Source organism: Hypanus sabinus, chromosome 1, assembly GCF_030144855.1.
Source record: "Hypanus sabinus isolate sHypSab1 chromosome 1, sHypSab1.hap1, whole genome shotgun sequence".
In the NCBI taxonomy this organism is placed as follows: domain Eukaryota; kingdom Metazoa; phylum Chordata; class Chondrichthyes; order Myliobatiformes; family Dasyatidae; genus Hypanus; species Hypanus sabinus.
The window spans coordinates 127214659-127239071 of NC_082706.1; the positions used below are offsets into that span (position 1 = coordinate 127214659).

Consider the following 24413-nt stretch of genomic DNA (forward strand, 5'->3'; position numbering starts at 1 on the left):
AAGGGCTTGTGTACTGTATGTCTCTGTAACTCTAAGATGTGTCCCAGTGGAGTTCATACAAATTAGTTAAAATACACTAATTTGACCAAAGTTTTGGTCACCTGGTCTATTACCTACTTGAGCACCACATTTTGTCTGCTAATTCTCTTGTGATTTGGGTTGAATCATTTATTATGTCGGAGGTGCTGTGTAAATGAAAGCAATTCTTGTTGACAATGGTACCTGTTTTCTTCAGGGAATAATATCCTTTATAGCAGGTTGCACTGCACTTGTGGCATCCAATTGATTTGCAGAACGTAATTTTAGGGAAAACAAACAAAGATTTGAAAGTCAGTCATTATTACAGAGCGATAAAGGGGCAACCTGCAGATATTGGGCTCAGAAAGAATAAAGAATGGCTTATCCTTTATCTGGGTCTTTGTGGCCTGGGCAGGGTGTGAGTATGTGAGAAAACAGCTGGAAATGTGATTGAAAAAATGGAAAAAGATTAACCTTGGAAATCAGGCATCAACCATTTATTTATCACAATCTAAGAGAGTACTGCTTTTTCAGATTAGTGATGATATTGAGAATGACTTTTTCAATCTGTTTGGAAGTGCAAAAGCTGACAGCCACACTGGACACAATCAATCCAGGCTTTAACTTCCAATGGGGACTGGCAGTGCAGAATTCGACTAAAGCTGTCTTGCATTTCCCAGATGGATTGAGCAGTAAGATTTTGGGTTTAAACAGACAGTGGATGGAGAAGTCATTAGACGTTGGTTTAAAATTACTTGAGATTGCTCTGTGGCTTCTGTCCTCTGGGAAACACAAAGACAAGATATTCATTTAAGTGACTAGCACTATGGAGGAAGATTGAGCAAAAAGCGCTCTTGAGGTTCACTGAAAAGCACATGCAAGGCTGATAAAGCTGAGTAGGCAGAAGACCAAAGAGGGAGGGGGTATTGATGAACAGATAGTGTTACAGTATGCCAGATAGGGATAGCTGGAGGACTTTGTAGTGTTGAGCAGTTTGCAGTTGTTTGAGCAATAAGGGTTGGGGCAGGGGACTGAGGAGGTACTTGAGTAGTGCCATGGACTTGTCCTCACCCACCCATTTTGCCTTTAAGGGAATAGTAACACAAGAACCTGCAGATGTTGGAATCTGGAGCAACAACGTACTGGGGAACTCACGGCATCTTGGGGGTTGGGGGAGGGAATGGGACACTTTGGGTCAAAACCCTGCCTCAGTCCCGAAATGTTAATTCCTCCTCCTCTCCCTCCCCATGAATGTTATTCAACCCATTGAGTACCTCTAGCAGTTTGTATGTAACTTAAATGGGATGGAACCTCTTCTTCAGTGTAACAGGGTGTCATAATAACATGAGAAATAGGAACAGGAATAGACCTTCTGAACTGTCAAGCCTTCTCCATTCGATCAGATCATGTCCGATCTGGCCGTGAACTCAGCTCCACCTACCTGCTTTTTCGCCATTACTAATTCCCCTGCTATGCAAAAATCTATCTAACTCTCATAAAATATTCTTAATGGATTTTTTTTGCTGATCCCTGGGCAGAGAATTCCACTGATTCTCTACTCTCTCAGAAAAGGAGTTTCTGCTCATCTGCATTCTTAATCTATTCCCCTGAATCTTGAAGCTATGTCATCAAGTTCTATTCTCACTTATCAGCAGAAACAACTCTCTTCTCTCTATCTTATCTATCCCTTTCATAACATTATGATTTTATAGGATCTCTCCTCATAGGCTAACTCCTTGTCTCCAGAGTCAACTACTTCTGCATTGCAGCAAAGATAGTTTATCTTCACTCAAGAGGTTTAACTTGCTGGATTGAGGATTGGACTTGGAGTTTCCTGACATGAGACGAGGGAGCTTTCCAATGAGCCTCGGTGAACAACAATAAGCATGAGGTGGAAGTTTATTATAGCAATCCTGTCAATTCATGACAGATTGAGCATTGACCCTGTGGTTATACTGTGGCTCAGTAATGCAAAAGATGGTACATATGGTCACTTGAGCCAGCAGAGTTCATTATTGCACCCCCATCTTCCTGTGATTGCTATGCTACTTTTAAAAGTCCTTGCCACTGCATGAATTTTAATGGGTGCTAGAAAAGGTCACAGCAAATTACATTTATCAGGGGGACAGAAAGGTAAAACACTTGAAGGTCTAAGTAATGAATGAATGAAATTTTCATGACATTTGCATCTCTCTGTGGGTTCTATGAGGGAAAAAAATATTCATTCCAGAAGCCATTGATTTTAATATCAAAAAGGGAGCAAAAGCAATTTAAGCAATTCATGAGCTACCTCATTCTGAGAAAGGGCTGAATAAGTCATTGCTTAGAATAAGAACTTCTGAGCATTTGCCAATTACACCTAGATATTGACAGGGAAAAATACTTTGAAACAAATTACATCGGATGCAAGATAATAGTTTTAATCTTGTGAACTTGAATGCTTTCCCATTCTATGATTCTGTTTTCTGTGTACTTGATTGTAGAAAGTAAACCAATGAACTTGAGAGTGGTTGGAGTTCTTTACAGCAACTGGTAGAAAACAATTAATAGTACAAAATGTATTAAGGAATATAAATAACTTGATTCTTTTATAATGAAATCTCAGGACTAATAGAAGAAATATTGGAGAATTTTACAGTGCTGAATCTTGAATTGATGAAGGCAAATATCAGGAGAAAATTATTAATAGAAAATGACAAGGACTTAAGCAGTCCTCAGGCTGAAATGTACACTGTGATATCTTTTACTGCAATCTGTGATGGTTACATTATTACTTTAATATCCATGTCACTGCCCTTCCATAATAGAATAATGATGGGAAGAACAGAGTCTTCTTTGAGTGTACTTTTGCAAGCTTCATTTCCCCATATTAATAAGTATTGGGATGACCAGTTAGGAATAGCTGGTACTGGAAGTTGGCTTTCTTTCCTCATACTTCAGTCTTTTCTTTGGTGCTTGTCATGGATGTATATGGAAATGGGTTTCTCTGACAAAAGCACAATGCCTACCAACAGTTCTACATGCCCAGAATCTCAGTGAGGTTACCATTGGGGGCATTTCAGGAAGGGGCATGCGATGATAGGGCAGTGCTAAAAAAGAATTTCTCACTAGTACTTATTGTAGAGCCTGACGTGTGAAGACGACTCTTTCTGGCTGGGTTCTAAAAAAGTACATCCTAAGGGGGAGGATAATAGTGTAATTGGCACTTGATACTATTTTGATTTAATATGTTTTTGACCACAAAGGGCTCTGGTGTCATGTAAATGAAAGTGAATGAAGAAATATTCTTTTTGATATTTGGCCAGTAGTCAGTTTTGCCACTGAAGCCATAAATGCATTTGTTCCTATTCTCCTTCATCTATCTAGTCTGCTTGACCTTCCTGCTCTTCCTCTCACCTCATGTGAGATCTGTTAATGTTAATCTGTTAATGTAACATCTGTTAATGTTAGCTTGGCAGGATTTAATTTATAAGATTTAATAGTTTTGACAGGTACAATGTATTATTTTTGGGCATTTATTTTCATTTTTATTGATTTGAGTTTTCAAAATTGTACATTAGGTTTATGGGACAGACAATTTGTCAAGACAGTAGACCATTAAAACCTTTGTGCAGAATCACCCGTCAACATACAAAAGGTCAATATGCATAAACAAATAATATTCATCTTACCAGCTGTAGATCAGACTTGAATTGGCAGTTGTGTTCAACTTGTGTGAATAAAACATAGAAACATTTCAGGTATTGGTAATGGTTACTGCAAAGTTTACTTGATCTAACAAGCCAGGAGCCATCTGCTCCATTTTAAAATGTTTGTCTGATTACTAATGTTGGGAGTATATTTTCATGGACTCTGAATGCAAGGCAAAAATTGATATTTATTGGAGTTTATTATTGAGAAATTACACCTGCAAGCCTCCTTAAGTACATCAATGGATTTTCCCTCACTTTCTTCTTCTGCTGTCAGGTCCACATTCTCACCACTCTTTTGGTAAACAAACCATTGCTGAATTTTTATCTCATTTGTAGCCACTACATGTGGAATTCTCCAGAAGCAGAGAATTGAATTTAAATTTATTGGCTTCAAGAGATGCATCTTTCCTGTGTGTTTAACCTTACAAGGAGAACATCTGAATATATCCCCATAATCTCATGTCCAACTTATTTCTTCAGGTAGTAACAGGATGGTCCGTACCTCTTCCTGATTACTCATCTCACCCACCACAATCTTGCAAAGGTTCTTGTCCTGAAGTGAAAACATTCATTCTATCCAAACTTTTCATAGTTTTTAAAATCCTCCATCTCAGCTTGTTTCCTTTCTTGAATCAGTTACACAGCCAGCTGAAAGAATTACAGCTGGTTTAGGCTGATGTTAATATTTATAATGAATTCAGTCAGAGGAGATTTTTCACAGTTTCACTGATAGTAGTTGGTTATTGTCCCAATATACTGAGACCTCTTAATAAAGATGGAAATTACTTGCATGTAGTTCAGTTGTAAAGATTTCAAGTTGGGTTTGTCTTTTGCATAAGTAGAGGTAAAAATGAAAAGTTTGCTTGCAGCAGCATCTCCTGCTATCTGGCCTGTGAATTGATTTGTCATTTGGTATTATGCTTGGCAAAATATGCCTTTTACTTCAAGAGGAACAGTGTGACTTGTCATTAAGTTAATTTCCAGGAACCTGAAGCAAATGCAGGAGAGTAAATGAGCTTCACTGTTAGAGTCTTGTTCTGTGAGATGGGATCATAAGGTACCACCTGACACCTTAGGAAAACCTTTGAGTTCTGGTGGAGTTCTGGTGACTGGAGTGGAGCTTTCTGAATTCCTTGTTAATGCTTGTGGAAGATCCTCAGATCAGAAATCGTGCCTCTAACTGCTTCGTTATTGCCTTAGTACAGGAGCACATCCAGCAGTGGAAATTGCACAGTGCTGATAACCTAAGGATTACTGAACCACTTCATGAAAATGTTTGAAGCAGGAGCAGAGCAATAATCTGTGTCTGTGTAAGATGCTAAATATCAAAAATGGGGATTCCAAGAGGGCATTTATTTCACTACAGCTATAGAATACAATCATTCTTGCAGATGTATAATTTATTGTTAAAACTCCAACTTGACAGCAAATGCACAAGCCTGCTTGAACTGGATAATCACTGAGTCTTGATTCCTGTATTTCATAATTGTGACTATGGTGCTAGCCATGGTTCATTTGGAACTCTCTCAGCTGTAACGCAGAAGGCTGTGCATTCAATGCCCCACCCATTTCATTTGGCGGATTATTCAGTGAAGTACTGAGGGAGTGAATTGCCGCCATATGTATCTTTGTTCCTGTGAAACATTCAACCAAAGGTTCATTGGTTTGAATGTATTAAAAAAATCTGTGTCCAGAATCTATCCTCTAACTAATATTGCCTAAAACAGATTTATTTGCTCTTGATTGTTAGTGGGCTGTGAGATATTGCTGTGCACAGATTGGCTGACACAATTCTTATATTAACACAGTGACCACTGCTCCATGAGATTATGGAAAGTGCAATATTAGCTACATCTTGACCTGTGAACCTGAATATACCTCATAGAGCTACTTCATCATACTGTCAGCCCCTTGTGCCTCCGTATGCCAGAAGTCACCTTTTCCATTAGTTTTTTACACTCTTGGAGCTGTTCAACTTCAGTGTGCACTGCAGTTGACCCAAGCTTTCCTGTTATTTAAAAGTTTGTTGGCATGCTCTTCCATCAAATCCATTTTTTACTGATTGACATGAACTAACTGCGTAGAAAACTCCCTACAAATTAAAGGAAAATGAAACAGCTGTACAACATACAGTGTTACATCTTTTTACATGCATGAAATAAGTAAGGAAATGTCACAGATTCTATTTGGCCCATCATTTCCAGCTAGGTTTTAAATTAGACCCTTGCTGTTAGACGGTGTCATTTCTTACCCTTTATTGCAAAGAATTGTGTAGTAATATCCTTCCTACTTGCATTACTATGCAACTCTAGTCCTTGTTACATAAGTACTAGCACATGTATACAATTGCCACACACAAAATGCTGGAGGAACTCAGCAGGCCAGGCAGTATCCATGGAAAAGAGCACAGTTGATGTATCAGCTGAAATGTATGCAATTGCCAAGATTATACCGGATATGTGTTTCACTGCACACTTTTTCTTTAAAATTGCTGACCATTGAACTAAATATTAGAAGCTCCGGTGTGAACAAATAATTTTCCTCTTAATCACTGCCTACTTTCTTAAGATAGATTTTATTCAAATCACATACTTACCTCACTAACTCCTAGCTCTTCTTAAGTCTTTGATCCCTCATTATTGATATCTCTGCTATTCACTTGACCTATGCATACCTATTACATCATCTTTTGGCTGTTGTATCCAAAAGCAAACTTACAGTTCCACTAGGTTCAGGAACAGCTACTTTCCTACAACAATCTGATTTTTGAAATAACCTACACAGCTCTAATCGTACCTCAGCAATGGAACACAATGGGCCATCTCTTGCAATACCATGAGCTTTGACCCTGATTTTTTTTTGCACTTGTATCTTGTTTTGCACAGTCTTTTTCTTCACTGTTTCAAGTGTTGTCCAAACCTATGTGTACGTGATGCTGCTGCAGGCAAATTTTTCATTTTACCTGTATCTCACTGTATTCTGTACATCAGCCAATAAACTTGACTTATCTTTCTTATCCCTGGCAAAATCCTTTTATACCTTTTCAATAAAGCCCTTCTATGGTTGTCATGTGGTACCCAGGTCTTTTCACAGTGGCCTAGTCAGGGCTTCTTTTGGTACCAGCATGCCCCTTGTTAGTCTTTCCTCTGAAAAGAATCATGCCTCCTTAACCCACCTGTTCTGCTGCCTTGACGGGGTTGATGGGTATGCACACCAAACAACTATCACACCCCGACACTTTTTAGAATCAATTGAACTCAAAGCAATAAGAGCCGTGAACAAGAGAGCTCTGAGGTACAACTGGAGATGCCGTCCATAGAGACGTTGAGAAATTCAGCATGGAAGCAGGCTCTTTGGCCCATGGTGTCTGTACTCTCTTCACTTTCACAATTCTTGCAGCAATCCCAATTTTTAAAATTTCCTCACATTCCCATCAACTCCACCTAGATTCTACCACTTAATTACATGCTGTAGATAATTTACAGTGGCCAATTTACTAACCAAACCAAACATCTGTACTTGATGAGTCAGCCAGAATCTAAGAGCATAACAGACATCTGGTATATTTCTAATAGTATTTGATTTTGGTAACTTACTTTCTTGTTTCACGGCTGAAATATCTTACATTTTTAATACTGGTTGTTTAAGTCAATCAAGAAATTGAACCACTGTAATGAAGCATTTACAATTCTGGCAAGTAATGAGCAATCAAATCCTGTTACTATATATATATATATATATATATATGTTCTTGTCAAACTTATACCAAACCTTCCTGTCTCAATAACTGAGTTCTGCTGACCACGAAGACTTGTCTCAGCTGATGTGAGTCTGAGACCTTTCAGTGGACTTGTCTATTTGACAGGGCAGTAGTGGATCATCTTAGTCAGATATTTTGGGTCTAATCGAAATTTTGAACAGGAGCTGCTGCAAATCATTAGCCACTGAAATTTAATAAGACAAGGTCATTTCAAAGACACATGATCCATTCCTTTCTTATTTAAAATAAATCTTTCATGTGCATAATAAAAACAGAAATTGTTGTAAACTTTCAACAGAGCACGCATAACAAATCATAAACACAAGAGATTCTGCAGATGCTGGAAATCCAGAGCAACACTCACAAAATGCTGGAGGAACATAACAGGTCAGGCAACTCTAGGGAAAGGAATAAACAGTCAAGGTTGTAGGCTGAGACCTTTCATCAGGACTGTAAGGGAAGTGGGGAAGATGCCAAGATAAAAAAAAAGGTGGGGGGAAAAAGAGTGACAAGCTCTGGGAACTGGAGAGTGAAGGGGAGGTAAAGATGAGTTTGATAGTAAGATCCCTTTGAAGATGGCAGAGGTTGTGGTGAGTGATGTGTCGCATGCAGAGGCTCGTAGGGTGGTAGGTGAGGAGAAGAGGAGCCCTATCAGGTGGTGGGACAATGGAGTGAGGAAATGCAGGTGAGGACAGCATCATTTGTGGAGGATAGTGAAAGGAAATCTTATCCTTTGATGTCCTGGAGAAGAATAGTTGCAGTGGAAATGAGGGAACTGAGAAAAACTAGCATTTCTACAGGAGGCCTGGTGGGAAGAGGAACAACCAAGATAGCCAAGGGAATTGGTAGGTTTATAAAAGATGTCAGAAGACAGTTTGTAATGGCCAGGAAGCGGTGGCAGCCAAAGTCTGGGCTGGAGCTGGAGCTGGAGGTCACGTAATTCATGGTCTGGAGGCATCCAGGGTCATTGGAACTAGAGTTGGAGGTGGCGGGATCCATGGTCTGGAAGCATCCAGGGTAACTGGAATGGGAGTTGGTGATGGTGGATGGTGGAATCCACGGTCTGGAGGCATCCAGGGCATTCTGAGCCTTAGTTGGAGATGGTGACAAATCAGCTGCATGCTGCTGTGGAGCAACTGTGGAGAGAAAAGTAAAGTTAACATTTCAAGTTCTCCCTCTGAAAGGTATACTGTTTCTACTTCCAGCTGACCAGCTGAGTGGCCTTCCATCATCTTCAATTGTTTTTCAATTTCATTTTCTTTTGCATAAAGCCAGCATGAATTTCAGGCCATATCACAGTACCTTGTAGGTAATGAAATATCTCTGAACAGTTGGGCATGGAACATAGAACAGCATGGTAGAGAAACAGGCCCTATAGCCCACAATGTTGTGCCAAACTGATTAAGCTAATCCCAGTTGCTTGATACTGTCTATATCCATCCATTCTCCAAACATTCAATTGCCCATCTAAGAGCCTCTTAAGTTCCTGTATTACATTTGCCATCAACATCACCCTGGCAATACATTCCAGGCACTCCATGGAAAAAAACAAAATTTGCCCTGCACATCTCCTTTTGAACTTTCCTCTTCTTACCTTAAATTCCTGTCTCCTAGCATCAGACAGATCTACCCTGGGGAGAAAAAAGGTGTCGACTCTATCTACGTCTGCATGATTTTATTAACTTCTGTCAGGTCTCCCCTCAGCTTCCATCCCTCCTGAGGAAGCAACCTTAATTTGTCCAATCTTTCCTCATAGCACATAGCCTCTAACCCTTTACACCCTTTCCAAAGCCTTCCTAAAATGGGGCAACCAGAAATTAATATCATACTTCAGGAGCAGCTTAACCAGTTTTTATAAAGTTGTATCATAACTTCATTACTCTTGAACTCAGTGCCATGACTCAAATAGGCAAGCATTCCATGCTCTTTCTTTGTCACCCTATCAACCCTCTGTCTCTTTCAGGAAGCTATGGACTTCAGAATCAGTATCAGACTTATCACTGACATATGTTATAAAATTCATTGTTTTGTGGCTGCAGTACTGTGCAAGACATAAACATTACTATAAGTTGCAAAATCCAACTATTAAGTAAACAACCATTGCAAAAGAAGAATACTGGGGTCATTTTCATGGATTTATGTACTATTCAGAAATCCCCCACTTCTGCTGACAAGCCACTCCTACAACTGCAAATAACTTTGAAGATTTTATATTTGATGATGTCAGAAGGCTGAAGTTCAGTCTTCATTTGGTGAGGGCAATGCTTTCATGTTCAAACCAATAGTATGTCAGGTTGGTCTTCCAGATAGCTCTTGCAACAGCCCTTCATCTTCTTATACTAGATACTTTCCCTCTGTTTTTCATCACAGATAAAGGGTCTCAACCTGATACGTTGACTGTCCATTTCCCTGCATGGAAGCTGCTCAGCATGCTGAGATCATCCAGCATTTTGTGTGTTACTCCAGATTTCAGCATTTCTGGTTTCTTGTGTCTCCATGTCGGAGTGGTCCATTATTGGGCTAAAAGTCATCTCTAAGCCATTTTGAAGCTGGCAATATGCACATCACCCATTTCATGGGCAAACTTGAAAATGCTTCCACTGATCTGCTGGGGTTGACAATCAAATGGATTCAAAACATTTAGCAGCCCAGCTCGATTACATGTCATTTTGAACAAGTGTCTCTGAGAATCAGGAGCAATACATACAAACTACTAGAGGAATTCAGGCTCAAAATGCTGGAGGCCTTGGCCTGAAATGTTGACCGCACATTTCATTCCGTAGGTGCTGCCTGACTTGCTGAGTTCCTTTAGCATGTTGTGTGTCTGTTGCTCAGGATTTCTAGCCACTGCAAAAATCGCTTGTGTCTCTGAGAAGGAAATCAAAATTGCTGGTCGTTGAGATCTGCCTGAATGATATCAGGGATGAGGCTTAGACATATGAGAAGAGAATCATTGTGCAGCAGGGTTAAGGAAGGATCTGATAATATTCACAATTATGAGGAGCTTTGATGATAAATAACAGCGATCTGTTTCCTCTGATCAGTGAGCTGATAAACTAAAAGTATAGCTAAAAGTTTATTATCAAAAGTACAACAAAACAATTGGAACTTTGTTATGACATGAAGAATTTTTTGTTAATTCTAAAGACTTAGAGACCATAAAAGCAGGATATAGTGCTGAGGCTTTAAAGGATATTGGTCAGACAATATTTGAAGTATTGTGAGCAGTTTTGGGCTTTATTTCTAAGGAAAGATGTGCTGTTGTTGGTGAGAGTCCAGAGGAGGTTTACAAGAATAATCCCAGGGATGAGAGAGTTAACTTATGAGGAGTGTTTGATGGTATTTACTAGAGTTTGGAAGGGCGAAGGGTGTGGGGCTCTGACTGAAACTTAACAAATATTGAAAGGCCTGGATAGAATGGATGTGGAGAGAACCTAGGACCAGAGGGCACAGCCTCGGAAGAAAAGGACTTCCCTTGAGAGCAGAGTTGATGAGAAATTTCTTTATCCAGAAGATAAAGATCTATGGAATTCATTGCCACACCCAGCTATAGAGGTCGAATTACTGGGTATATTTAAAGCAGAGGTTGATAGGGTCTTGATGCGTAACAGTGTCAAAGATTACCTGGAGAAGATGGGGGAATAGGGTTGGGAGTGAATAATAAGTTAGCCATGATTCAATAGTGGAACAGGTACACTGGGCTGAATAATCTAGTTCTGCTCCTGCTTTATAGTGTAATTTTACATTGTGTTTTTTTGTGTATAAATTTGTATTCATTGCAATATTTAGGCAATATTAGTGCATAAAATCAGAACTAGTTCCAACAGTTATAATTCTCTGACCAGCATGATTATTTATTTGTAGATTAGCTATGGCATTCCATGGACTATCAAATTTCAGCTTGACAGAGGCAGTGAGATTTATTATCTGATGCCTATCAATGTTAGCAATTAATTAGGGCCACTAAAAATAATGCTCGGATGGTGATTCTTCCTCTGATTATCATTCCCTACTTCAACTCAAACACTTGGTTTTCCTTAGTAGAGGGGCAGGAGTCAAACAATTAGCCATTCAGCCTTTGTTGCCTCTTCCATGAGATCATGGATGATTTGCGACCTAAATTCTTTCCATCTTATACTAGAATGCCATTTGTAACAATACCTCTTGTTAAGCTGCAAACAAGCAGCAGGTCAGGCAGTATCTGTAAAAGGAGAAACAGAGTCAATGTTTCAGGTCAAATTGTCTTCAAATTGAAAACCTTCCAATGCTTATAACAAGATTTTCCAAATTTCAGCCACTTTTTGCATGAATTGATCTTTCCTAAATAGAATTTCAGATCTGGAGACGTGAGTTCATTTACTGACAGAGTAACTGGTGGAATTAAATTCAATCAATTAAATAAATCTGGTAACAAAATAATCTAGTAATGGTAAGGCTAAAGAATAGTTATAAAATACCCTATCTACTGTCATACTTGACCTGTATGTGTCTCCAGACAAGCCAGTGACCTAGGATAACAATGAGTTCTGAGGGCAGTTAGGATTGATAAACACCAGCCTTACCTGTGGTACGCACACCTTCAGACCAAATAAATTCTATCATTTGGACCTACTTTGAGATAATTCCAATGTTTAAATAGGCAGTTCTCCCAAACAGCAGAAAACAGCCCTAAACCACTTACAAGTCAAGTCCTGGAACAAAAGGCCTTGCAGGAAATCCTATATTCAAAGCTAAATATATAATGAAAGGTCTCTGCTGTACAGGAAAAAGTTGTTGAACAAAAGTCATTTTTGATTAAGATCAGGGTGTGTATACACTCCACGATTAGCAACAATGGTAAGCACAATTTAGTTATAAACTTGTATGATGCAAGGCCTAAACCCTTTCTTGTCCCTTTCACTCCAGGGTAATATTGAGCCCCGAATGGCAATCTCAATTCCACTTATGTTGCGGCTTTGTGTTGTTTACATACAACTAAGATGATTTTTGCTGCGTTGGCGCAGCTGTAGTATTAACACTTGCACTTTACTTTTCCACTTACACATAATTTTTTCCATTCCCTCTCTCACCAGGAATACAAATATAACCATTTCTCTTGTCTCCATGACAACCTATTGACAAGTCATTTACCTTTGGTAGAAGACCACTTTCACCCACTTCCTAGCATTAACTTTTAATTTGCAGCAACATGCATTCACTGATATTTGAACACTTTGCCATGAGCAGTCCAGGTGTCTAAATCCGTTTTGCCAAATCAGAGTTCCTTTAGCTGCTTGTCTTTGAAGTGATTATTCCTTTTACACCTTTGAAAGTTAATTTCTTTGAAATATATATCCTGTTTTCTATTTACTACTTCATGGCACGTGGATGGAACTAGCTGCGCCACCGTTTACTATCAATCTTTGTATCCCCCTTGTCCATCATTCCAGAGGCAGTTAAGGCTCAATTCCGTTGATGGAGGTTTAAGATCAACCAATATCAGCATTCATTTTACGAGGATTGGAATATAAGAGCTAGGATGTAATGCTAAGGTTTTATGAGGCGTTGGTAGTGTCCATGATGAAGGGCCCTCTTCTTCAAGTATGTCACCTTTACGTACATACAATCAATCTACATATATACTATATTAGGTTGTTTTTTATTATGTCTTTTATCTTATAGTATTTTTTTTTGTGCTGCATCAGATCCTGAGTAACAATTATTTTGTTCTCTTTTGTACTGGAAATGACATTAAATAATGTTGAATCTTCTTATTACAGCTATCAGAAAGAAAGTACAGAGCCTGATTGCCCACACTCAGCTGTTTCTGAACAGCTTCTTCCCATCTGCCATCAGATTTCAGAATGGTCTATGGTCCATGAACACACCTCACTATTCCTCTTTGGGACTACTTATTCATTTATTATGTTGTGATTTATAGCATTTTGTTATGCCTGCACTGCACTGTACTGTTACTACAAAAGAACAATTTTTATGACTTATGTCTGTGACAATAAACCTGATTCTAAGAGAACTGAGAGGGATGAGGAGAGAGAATGATTCTGATATTTCCATCAGTTTCCAAATGAGTTTAAGACCTTTTCCCCCACTAACGGCAGGTTGACAGTGTCACAGTGTGAGAGGAGACCAGGCACCCAGATGAAATGTGCACATTTCATACAGACAGCATCCGAAGTCAGGGTTGCTGAAGCCATGAGGCAGCAGATCCACAAGCTGCTCCACCATGGTGCCCAGTTATACAATGGAGAAGTGTGTGTAGTGGGATAGGTTTTCAGTGTGGCTGGGTACACCTCAGCCACCCAATGGTCCCAATCCATGGTCCCAATGGCCATTTGTCAGTACATGTAAAATGAATTATCCTCCCCCCCCCTCCCACCACCTTAGATGTTGCTTGTCCCACTAAATATCTCTAGCAGGTTGTTTGTAGTGCATATGAAAACTTTAAAAAAGTATTATAATTAACATAGTCTGCTTCTGAACAGGGGCTAAGTCATGCAATATGCACAGATGGTCTCCTTCTCAGCTGATAGGGCACTGTGGCTCTCTGAAACTGGCTTTGGTTTATTCTGACCTATTTGGAGGAACTCAATAAGAAATCAGTTAATAAAGAGTTAGCACAAGTTCTGCATGGCAATCACCATCATGAAAATAACAATTATCACACAGGGTACTAAGATTCCACTCAATATGTAAGAATTGAACTCTGGACAGAGTTCATCACATCAGTTCTTTCACCTCATCTCACACTTAACTTTTTTAGACAAGCGATTATCAAGATATTAAAGATCATCTGCTTAAGGCTGTGGATCAAGTCCAATGCAAGGAAAGGCCCTAATATAGTGACAAGGTCAACCAAGAAATTAAACTTTCTCATAGATAATGCAGAGAACCCAGTCTTAAACCTGTCTGTCCTGAGGCCTGGGTGAGGCTGATGCGTGTTGGAAACCAAAAGAGAATTTTAACTGCTTGAGCTTGGGTTCTTCCCAATGCCAAGTATATTTTTGCAAGTATAATAGGTTTTAAATAATTATTGTAATATATATATTTTCCCTCTATTTTTGTGAATTTGGAGGCAAGACACAAAGTCAAAATTGAGTTTATTGCCATATGCAATGGTACATGTATGCACAGGTGTAACGATGCAGCAAGCAGCATCACAGACACAAAGCATCATAGAATCAACATTTACAAAAAAACACAAAACATAAATTAAATAACTTTTTACAACAAAAATGTAATTAGAGCAAAAAAACACAAATTCAATTTTAGTGCAAAATTCATCAATGTGGTCATAGTGTTCCTACACTGCAGTGGTTAGGGTTTTGCCGGTTGGTTCAGGAACAGATCCATTGAAGAGAAGTAGCTGTTCTTGAACCTGTTAGTGTGAGACTTCAAGGTTCTGTATTTCATGGTCAATGGCGAGTATGAGTTGATGGTACGGGCCAGATGGCTGGGATTTTTGATGATGGATGTTGCCTTCCTGAGGCAGTGTCTCCTATAGATAATAGCAATGGTGAGGATGGGTGTGCCAATGATGTATTGGGCTAAATGAGTCTCAACTCTCTGCAGCTTCTTACATTCTTGCACATTGAAATTGCTATACCAGACCATGATGGAACCATGGAAAAGTACACCTATAGAGTGTTTGATGATAAGCCAAATCTCCTTAATCTCTTTAGAAAATAAAAGTTCTGGCATGCCCTTCTTGTGATTGCATTTACGCATTGGGCTCCTATGAGCTAGTATCATTGGATATTATTGATAGAGCTTAAAGTATTGTTGAACTGTATTTCCATTCGGTTATTGAACAATCTGAAAATATCAGCCAGTCAAATGCACTTTAACTATTTTAGTTCACTTGCTGAATTAATTTGTGATTTGATTCAAAGTGTTAGATTGGAGTCGCCAACTGTCAGCAAATCTTGATATGATGCATCCAAATGCAGTGAGGCAGACAATGTTTCCTGAAGCATGCTGCATCTGACACGTTACACTTTACTTCATATTTTGGACTGAAAAGCATTAAAGAACTGTGAACTTGCACACACTGTCAGGCAAAGAAAAGCGTCATTTAAATGGTTTACATGTTAACAAATTGAGTGCGCATTAACCTTTGCCCATACTGCCACACGTACCTAGGAGTAAATGTTTCCAACATGTTAATGCATGAACTGATCCTTTGGTTGTCAAATGATTGCTAAGTAGCAGCTTCTGTCGAACAAGAAAATTTACTTATTTCTTGCACATAATTAAGTTCCTTCCATTCGGACTGTTTTTGTTGAACCATAAAGAGTCTAAAAGAGAGTATGTTTATCCTGTTCTTTTTTTTCTGTCTTTACTGCTTCTAAATGGTTTCATTTTGTAGGAGGTACTGTGAGGTGATCCTGTGATTCTTGTTCATTCTTGCTTTGAATTCTGGTCATTCATACTAATAAGTACTAATTAATTTGACCAATGGCCTTTCCTTCTATTATACTTTGGTCAACAATAATGTAATTAATTCAACAGATATTAAATCCGTCTAGTAACAGCTAGTGTTTGTCCTTATTTTTTAAAGGTTGGATGGGAGGCTGAAGGACATTTCTAGGTCTGCTGATAAAGTAATAGGGTTACAGTATTAGTGTCTGGAATTTTACTGCTGCCTGTAATAACAGTCCTGAAGTTGTGGTACTGCTTACGTTAAGTTTAGCAATACCAATGTATGGAATTTTTAAGGTGAGAGAGTTGAAAAATCACACAACATAGAAATAGACCATTTAACCCTGAACTCTGGTTGGTGATGAAGAGCCTAATTTGTACTAAACTAATCTGGTTGTGTTCTGCGAAATTCCCATCAGTTCTTCTGTGCCTTCAAACTGGCTGAAATATCTTTAAATTCAGGATGAATAAATGAAGTCGCAGCACTAAAGCTAAACACTGCAAGTCTTTGGAATCTGAGGTAAAAACAGAATGCAAGAAAACCCCCGCAGGCAAGACCACATTAATGAAAATAGAAACAGAGTTAACCATCCAGGTCAGTGACTTGGATCAGAATGCCTTTTGCCAGAGACAGACAGACAGACATCAGACAGACATACTTACTTTATTGAAGCTGAGGGAAATTGGGTTTTGTAACAGCTGTGCCAACCAAGAATAGTGTAGAAATATAGCAATATAAAACCATAAATAATTAAATTAATAAGTTAATCATGCCAAGTGGAAATAAGTCCAGGACCAGCCTATTGGCTCAGGGTGTCTGACACTCTGAGGGAGGAGTTGTAAAGTTTGATGGCCACAGACAGGAATGACTTCCTATGACGCTCAGTGTTACATCTCGGTGGAATGAGTCTCTGGCTGAATGTACTCCTGTGCCTAACCAGTACATTATGGAGTGGATGGGAGTCATTGTCCAAGATGGCATGCAACTTGGACAGCATCCTCTTGTATGTAGCTATTCAGCTTGTCTATCCATCCCTCCTTTCTGATCTGCTCTTATTGCTTCAGTGTTGTTGACTGACACAAATTAAAAAATAATACAGCAAGTGATTAGAAAGTAAGAATGAATACTCACACTTTATGGATAAACATCAAGTCTTGGCTTATCCTATTTAAAAAATGTAATAACTTTTTTACTCAGCTCCTGTGTTTCATAAAATGAATTGAGACAGGATCTCAATGGCCTTGAAAATCCTGTACATTTAAAATTGTGAAGATTGGTATTCTTGTTTGAGGCAATATATTAAAGATGACTTTTGTTGCATTCCAGTTGTGCAGATTATTCAGAGTCAAGAAACGGCTGCCTAGTCATTTCATGAAAAGGAATTTTAATTAAAAAATCTCTGACTAAAAAAATATGAATAAATGCTTTCTAAATTGTAATGGATTTCTTTTTGTTCACTTTTTAAAATGTTTTGGTTCTGCAGGAAGCTGTTCCTTTGATGAACCATTCAATGCATGCGGGTACAGCCAAAGGCTTGAAGACAGTGACCTTGACTGGGATCAAGTAAACACAATAGTGAAGCCTTTTATGGATCCATGGATACCAACAGGTTTGTTTCAATATTCAAAGTTTTTAGTTAATTTTCACATGCCTGACTTAGTATCTACTTCTTGATACCAATTGATTAAAATCTCCATTTATTTGAACCCCATGCTGGTGAAATTAAATGGGTTTTCATGTTGTTATATGACTATCTTATTTCATGTGTACATGCTTTAGATTAGCGTCATCAGGATGATAGAAACTAATGGTCCAGAAGGAGGTTCAGCAGCCCAAAATAACAGTGCTGATTGTGATGGATTCCTCTCCAGCTCTCAACACGTGACTAAGTTCTTTCAACACTCATTTTTAAATATGAATGTTTTTGCTTCCACCATCACTGATGCTGCTTCATGAAAATTTTCACCTGACATCGGTTGTAATGATCTCCTTGATTCTATCCACAAAGGATGAATGCACCCCATCATATTGACGGAGACTCAATTATTGAGGGCATCTTGGAATTTCTATTTTGGACTACACTTGTGCAGACGTCTCATGCAATAATCACAAATGCCAGCAGTTGGAAAACCACGTCCAGTGATTCCAAGACGATCTTAGTAAGATTGTAACTTGTGCTGGGAATAGTTATATCATCTCAACCTACCTGGTTGTTTTAGTACTATTGAATATAGTGGTTGAATATGGTGGTGGTATACATTTGTTTGGGAAGTGTGTGATATGGCCAAGGTGTAATGTTGAATCAGGTTCATGTGTCTGGTGAGTGAGACAGAAACACTGACTGTGAATAAGTATATTAATCATCTATTTACAAGATATAGAAATTACATAGCTGAATATTCAACAAACATAATAAGATAAAAGCATGCGCAAAGCATACCTTCTTTATGGTTTTGTGCACCACTTGCCTTAATTAAAAGACGAAGAGAGCAAACCCCTTCCAAGTGCTATTTTATTCCCAGGATATTTGAAGCTGGACACCAGGTGGCTAACCAATGGGAAAAGCGACTGCAGTTTCTAATCTAACCAATCATGTCAAAGTGACTTTCGACATGCAGAATTAGCCATGCCCCCCAAAGGACATTCTACCTCTCGCAAGTTGAGACCATGATGAACCAACCCTTGGACTAGGATAAAACGCAAAAGTACAATACCCAGTAATATAAACCCAATGGTCACCTCCTAGTGTACTACAGTAGTTTAGCAGTCTCCCTGCACCTAAAAAGCCACCAGCCCCACCCTGGAATGTAATAGCTAATGAGCTGGTCACCCACTTGATCTTATAACCTATTCTCAGATATGATGAACCATGTGAGTAATGTTCTCCAACCCGTCAGGAAAATAGGTGCAGCAATCATGAACAATAAAAGTACAGGTGTGAGCAGGATAATCTAAGGTAATTGAAATCAGTTCCTGGGACAGTCTAATTATACCGTGCTAAGAAAGGCTACCATTCAAAACCTTCCTTCCTTCGTAGTAGCCCTCTTACAACCAGCACAGGCAATGTGCTCATTCAGGACCCTGGGGTGGCAAACATACAGCACCACATATCAACTGCACTACCTGCCAAAACCACGGGTAGGCCAAGGAACTGCATATCCAGTATGTGCCATCCAGCATCCAGCAAGTGCCCATCTTCACAACACCATTTGGCATAGACAACCCTCCCTGGATACTGTTCCTGCTCACCCTTGCCATCCGCCTAGCTCCCTGTACCTGAAATCAACATACCACATACACCAACATACTGTCAGGTTCGGAAATCAGGACCTTCCAATTAAATAAATGGAATGTAAGGAAATACCAGCCCTTAATCCAAAACAGAACACCAAACCTGAGAAGCCAGATAATTTGCCCACAGACTTTTCCTTGTCAAAGGGATCAATATTAGCGGCATCCTTTCTATAATGTAATAAGGAGCCCTCATTAGCCCTATCGTGATATAATTCTGAGTTAAGAGCCCACTGGTGCAAAACTTCAGTGCCCACTTCTACTGTGTTCCATTGCACTTGGAGAAACAGGCAGCTCGAGGAATTTAGTGGATTAGGCAGCATCTGTGGAGGCAAAGGGATAACAGATGTTTCAGTTTGAAAAGCCTGCACCAGTTTCTCATCCCAAATTGCTGACCATCTCTTTGTTGCCACAGATGCCATCTGACCCACCTAGCTTTCTTCCAGGACCTTGTGTTTTTGCATAATTTTTTAATGCCTGCAGTCTCTTGTGTCACCAGCATTTATTGCAACAGTATGCCAATTTGCAGTAATGACAAATAATCTATACAGTAACATTTGTGCACATTTATTCTGTTTTCTGATATGAAATTCATTTTGGAGTAAAGGTATGTGGTGTAGATGATTTGTTTAATTTGCACATAGTGAAATGAGAACAGTATGACTGGGATTTGTGGTGTGTCAGTAACTACCATCGTGAGAGAGTTTTATGATTGCCTGCCAAAGACAGAGGTATAAATTATATGTGGAAGTTGCAATTGGAACAATCAGTATCCCAAAGCTAGAATATCCCCAGGACAATTTTTTTCTGGTAGGTCTACTCCTGATTAATTGTGCTGTTTCCATTAACCCTTGTGAGCGAGCCAGCACAATCAACAACTGAAGCATTGAAATAAAAGCCCACTGTCTGTGCTGACAACGATGTCGAGTTAAACCACACTCTCTTAAGTACAAGGACTTTACTCACCTCCTCGGATTCCCCTGGCTGACAAGAAAGGATTTTATTAGTATACAAAGAGCAAACCAGTAGTCATGGAGAACGCTGGTTCTCTTTTTTTTAAACTTTTTTTTATTGCATTTTTAAGTAGTTACAAAATGAAGTATGGAAAAAAATGTATATAACCCTTCCCCCCTCCCCTTAACCCCTCCCCCCTAACTGTCCTATAGAAAAAAAAGAAAAAGAGAAAAAAAAAGAAAGAAAGATTGCCCGGTTGTTGGAAGATCTCCACATGCTCCATGGAATTCGTATTAACTTTAATATGTATATTTATTTCTTTCCCCAAATAACCAATTGTTTCATCTTCAGAACATCTATAGATTTAATCCTGTCTTTTGTAAATAAGGGCTCCAAATTTTCAGAAATGTTTCATATTTATCTCTTAAATTATAAGTAATTTTTTCTAATGGAATACAACTATAGATTTCTTTCTTCCAAGAGTCTATACTTAAATATGTATCCGATTTCCAAGTAACTGCAATAGCTTTTTTGGCTACTGCCAGTGCAATTTTTATAAATTCTTTCTGGTATTTATTTAGTTTGAGTTTTGGTTTTATCCCTTCAATATCACCTAATAAGAGTAATATTGGATTATGAGGAAATTGTGTTCCTGTAATTTGTTCCTCCGCTGGTTCTCTTGACGATCAGTGTGATGATCCACATGTGGAACTACAGGAGTCTTAAATAAGAGCATAAGGTGAAATGTGTCTAGTTGGTCCATACTGTGTAGAAGGACTTGGAAGCTACTGGATTCAGGGGAGTAAATCACTGATGTCCTGCAGCATTTCAACAATTCAAAGGGGAAGTATTTGATATCTTGAAATGCATACAGTTGTATAAACCTCAGATCCTGACCAGATGTATCCTAGGATGTTATAAGGAGCAGAATTAGGCCATTCAGCCCATCAAGTCTGCTCTGCCATTCCATCATGGCTGATTTATTATTCCTCTCAGTACTATTCTCCCACTTCTTCCCGCAAACTCTGATGCCCAGACTAATCAAGAACCTATCAATCTCCGCTTTAAATATGCTCAATAACTTGGCCTCCGCAGCCACTTCTGCAATGAATTACCCAGATTTACTCCCCTCTGACTAAAGAAATTCATCCTCATGTCTGGTCGACATGGACATCCCTTTATTCTGAAGCTGTGCCCTCTAGTCCTGGACTCCCCCACTATAGGAAACATCCTCTCCACATCCACTCTATCTAGGCCTTTTAATATTTGATAAATTTCAATGAGATCCCCCCCCCCTCATCCTTCTAAACTTCAGTGAGTACAGGCCAAAAGCCATCATATGCTCCTCATACGTTAATACTTTCATTCCTGGACTCATTTTTGTGAAACTCCTCTGGACCTTCTCCAATGCCAACACATGTTTTTCTTAGATAAGGGTTCCTTTGTCTATCTACCTGTTATTTTCTCAAAGAGGATGTGACTAAACACATTGATGAAGGTAGAGCCATGGATGTAGTGTATATGGATTTCAGCAAGGCATTTGATAAGGTACCCCATGCAAGGTTCATTGAGAAAGTAAGGAGACATGGGATCCAAGGGGACATCGCTTTGTGGATCCAGAACTGGCTTGCCCACAGAAGGCAAAGGTTTGTTGTAGACGGGTCATATTCTGCATGGAGGCCGGTGACCAGTGGTGTGCCTCAGGGATCTGTTCTGGGACCCCTACTTTTGTTGATTTTTATAAATGACCTGGATGAGGAGAGGGATGGGTTAGTAAATTTGCTGATGACACAAAGGTTGGGGATGTTGTGGATAGTGTGGAGGGCTGTCAGAGGTTTCAGTGGGACATTGATAGGATGCAAAACTGGGTTGAGGAGTGGCAGATGGAGTTCAATCCAGATAAGTGTGAGGCGGTTCATTTTGGTAGGTCAAATATGATGGCAGAATATAGTATTAATGGTAAGACTCTTGGCAGTGAGGAGGATCAGAGGGATCTTGGGGTCTGAGTTCATAGGACACTCAAAGGTGCTGCGCAGGTTGACTCTGTGGTTAAGAAGGCATACGGTGCATTGGCCTTCATCAATTGTGGGATTGAGTTTAGTAGCTGAGAGGTAATGTTGCAGCTATATAGGACCGTGGTCAGACCCCACTTGGAGTCCTGTGCTCAGTTATGGTCGCCTCACTACAGGAAGGATGTGGAAGCCATAGAAAGGGTGCAGAGGAGACTTACAAGGATATTGCCTGGATTGAGGAGCATGCTTTATGAGAATTGTTTGAGTGAACTCAGCCTTTTCTCCCTGGAGCGACGGAGGATGAGAGGTGACCTGATATTGAAAGACATTGATCATATGGATAGTCAGAGGCTTTTTCCCAGGGCTGAAATTGCTAGCGTGAAGGGGCATAGTTTTAAGGTGCCTGGAAGTAGGTATAGAGGAGATAATTTTTTAATGCAGAGAGTGGTAAGTGCATGGAATGAGCTGCCGGTGACGGTGGTGGAGGCGGAAATGATAGGATCTTTTAAGAGACTCCTGGATGGCTATATGGCGCTTAGAAAAATAGAGGTTTATGGGTAAAGTCTAGGTAGTTCTAAGGCAGGGACATTTTTGGCACAGCTTTGTGGGTTGAAGGGCCTGTATTGTGTTGTACGTTTTCTATGTTTCTAGGATCCCAACAGATCTGTTAGGTAATATTTCCTCTTAAGGAAGCCATGATTTTATTACATGTTTCATCCTATTTTATTGTCCTATTTTGTCATGGGCCTCCAATACCCCAGAACTTCATCCTTCGTAATGGACTCTTAACATCTTCCCAACCACTCAAGTCAGGTTAACGGCCTATAATTTCATTTCTTCTGCCTCCCCCCCCCCACCCTTCTTAAAGATTAGAATGACATTTGCTATTTTCCTATCCTTTGGGAACCAAGGGTAGAGATTGCAATGGGCTGTCTGTATTCATCATGGATGAGATACTAGAAGGCTGGAAGAGAGCTAATGTGGTACCTTTACTGGGAAAGGGCAGCAAGGATGGCCAGGGAACTGTTGGCTGCTGAGCCTCACATCAGTGATGTGAAATTTATTGGAAAGGATTCTGAGGGACAGGATTTACTTGCATTTGTAAAAGTATAGACTGGTAGGGATAGTCAGCATTGCTTTGTGTGTGGGAAATCATGTCTCATGAGTTTAATTGTGTTTATTGAAGAGGTGACCAAGTGGATTAATGCTGGCAGGTTGATAGACATTAGCAAGGCATTGGTAGGCTAGTCTGGAAAGAACAAATGGGGTACAGTGTGTATTGGTACAAAATTCTGTTGGTGATTGGAGACAGAGGGTGTTAGAAGAGGTTATTTAGACGGAGGCATATGAACAGTGATCAGTGCTGAGCCCACGGTTGTTTATCATGTACATTGAAAACATGGATGACAATGTAGTAGCAAGATTAGTCTGTTGACCATTTATCAACAGAACTAAGTCAGGAAATTCACTACGCATCTCGTAATTATTTGGAGCTCACTCTTTATTGACTCTGCACAAACAACAACGTAACTATGTTGATCCCAGGCCAACAACTTAGAACGTGAATTCTACTGTTCTGTCTGTGCCAGTACTCACTCAGATAACTTTCCAAAAGTGGATCCCCATTGGTCAGATGATCGATTCTTCCTTTTCCCTGCCCCTGGTGTAGGGGTTCTTTCCTAGCAATGGTGATTCTCCGGAGTTACCGCTGATAACACAATCAGTGATCACTTATATTTTCATTTCTTAGCAATTCAAATGTAGCATTCCAGTACCATTGGCTGTAAGTCATGTGTCTGGCCTTCAACACCTTTTTATTTGCTCTGCTCCAGAACAGCATCCACTAATGCCCTCTTCGTGGCAAGTGACAATCAGTAATTCGTGGCTCTTTGTTCTCAGTCAGCACAAACTTGATTCATGCAAAACATACTGACCCAACAGCCAAAAACCTGGATGTTATATTCAATCAAGGAACATCTCACAAATAACTTCTTATTTGAAAATTATCTCCGGTCCAGCAGATTACCTGAAGCATCATTGTGTCTTCTTTAAAAAACTGATCATGCCAAGCAACTAACACATAAAATGGAGGACGTAAAACAGTTCCACAAAATGACAGCCTCCATCTCCAAGCACATGGCAGAAACAAAGACAATTGATCTATCTGCTTCCACTGTCCTTGGCCCATTCAAGTTCGACATTTTCCTACATATTTCAAATCTGCAATGACCAACAAGTAGTTTACAGGAATTTAACTTGGACAAGTG

General features: G+C 39.5%; 1 protein-coding gene across 10 annotated transcripts in view; it reads left to right on the top strand.

Moving 5' to 3' along the window:
• The window catches only part of LOC132397357 (receptor-type tyrosine-protein phosphatase mu-like), a 981490-nt gene that overhangs the window by 202824 nt on the left and 754253 nt on the right, over positions 1–24413 (top strand). For all 10 annotated transcript variants that reach the window (XM_059976027.1, XM_059976037.1, XM_059976052.1 and 7 more), the window contains exon 2: positions 17373–17498. In XM_059976027.1, the coding sequence (XP_059832010.1) occupies positions 17373–17498 (126 nt within the window). The remainder of the gene's footprint in view (positions 1–17372; positions 17499–24413) is intronic.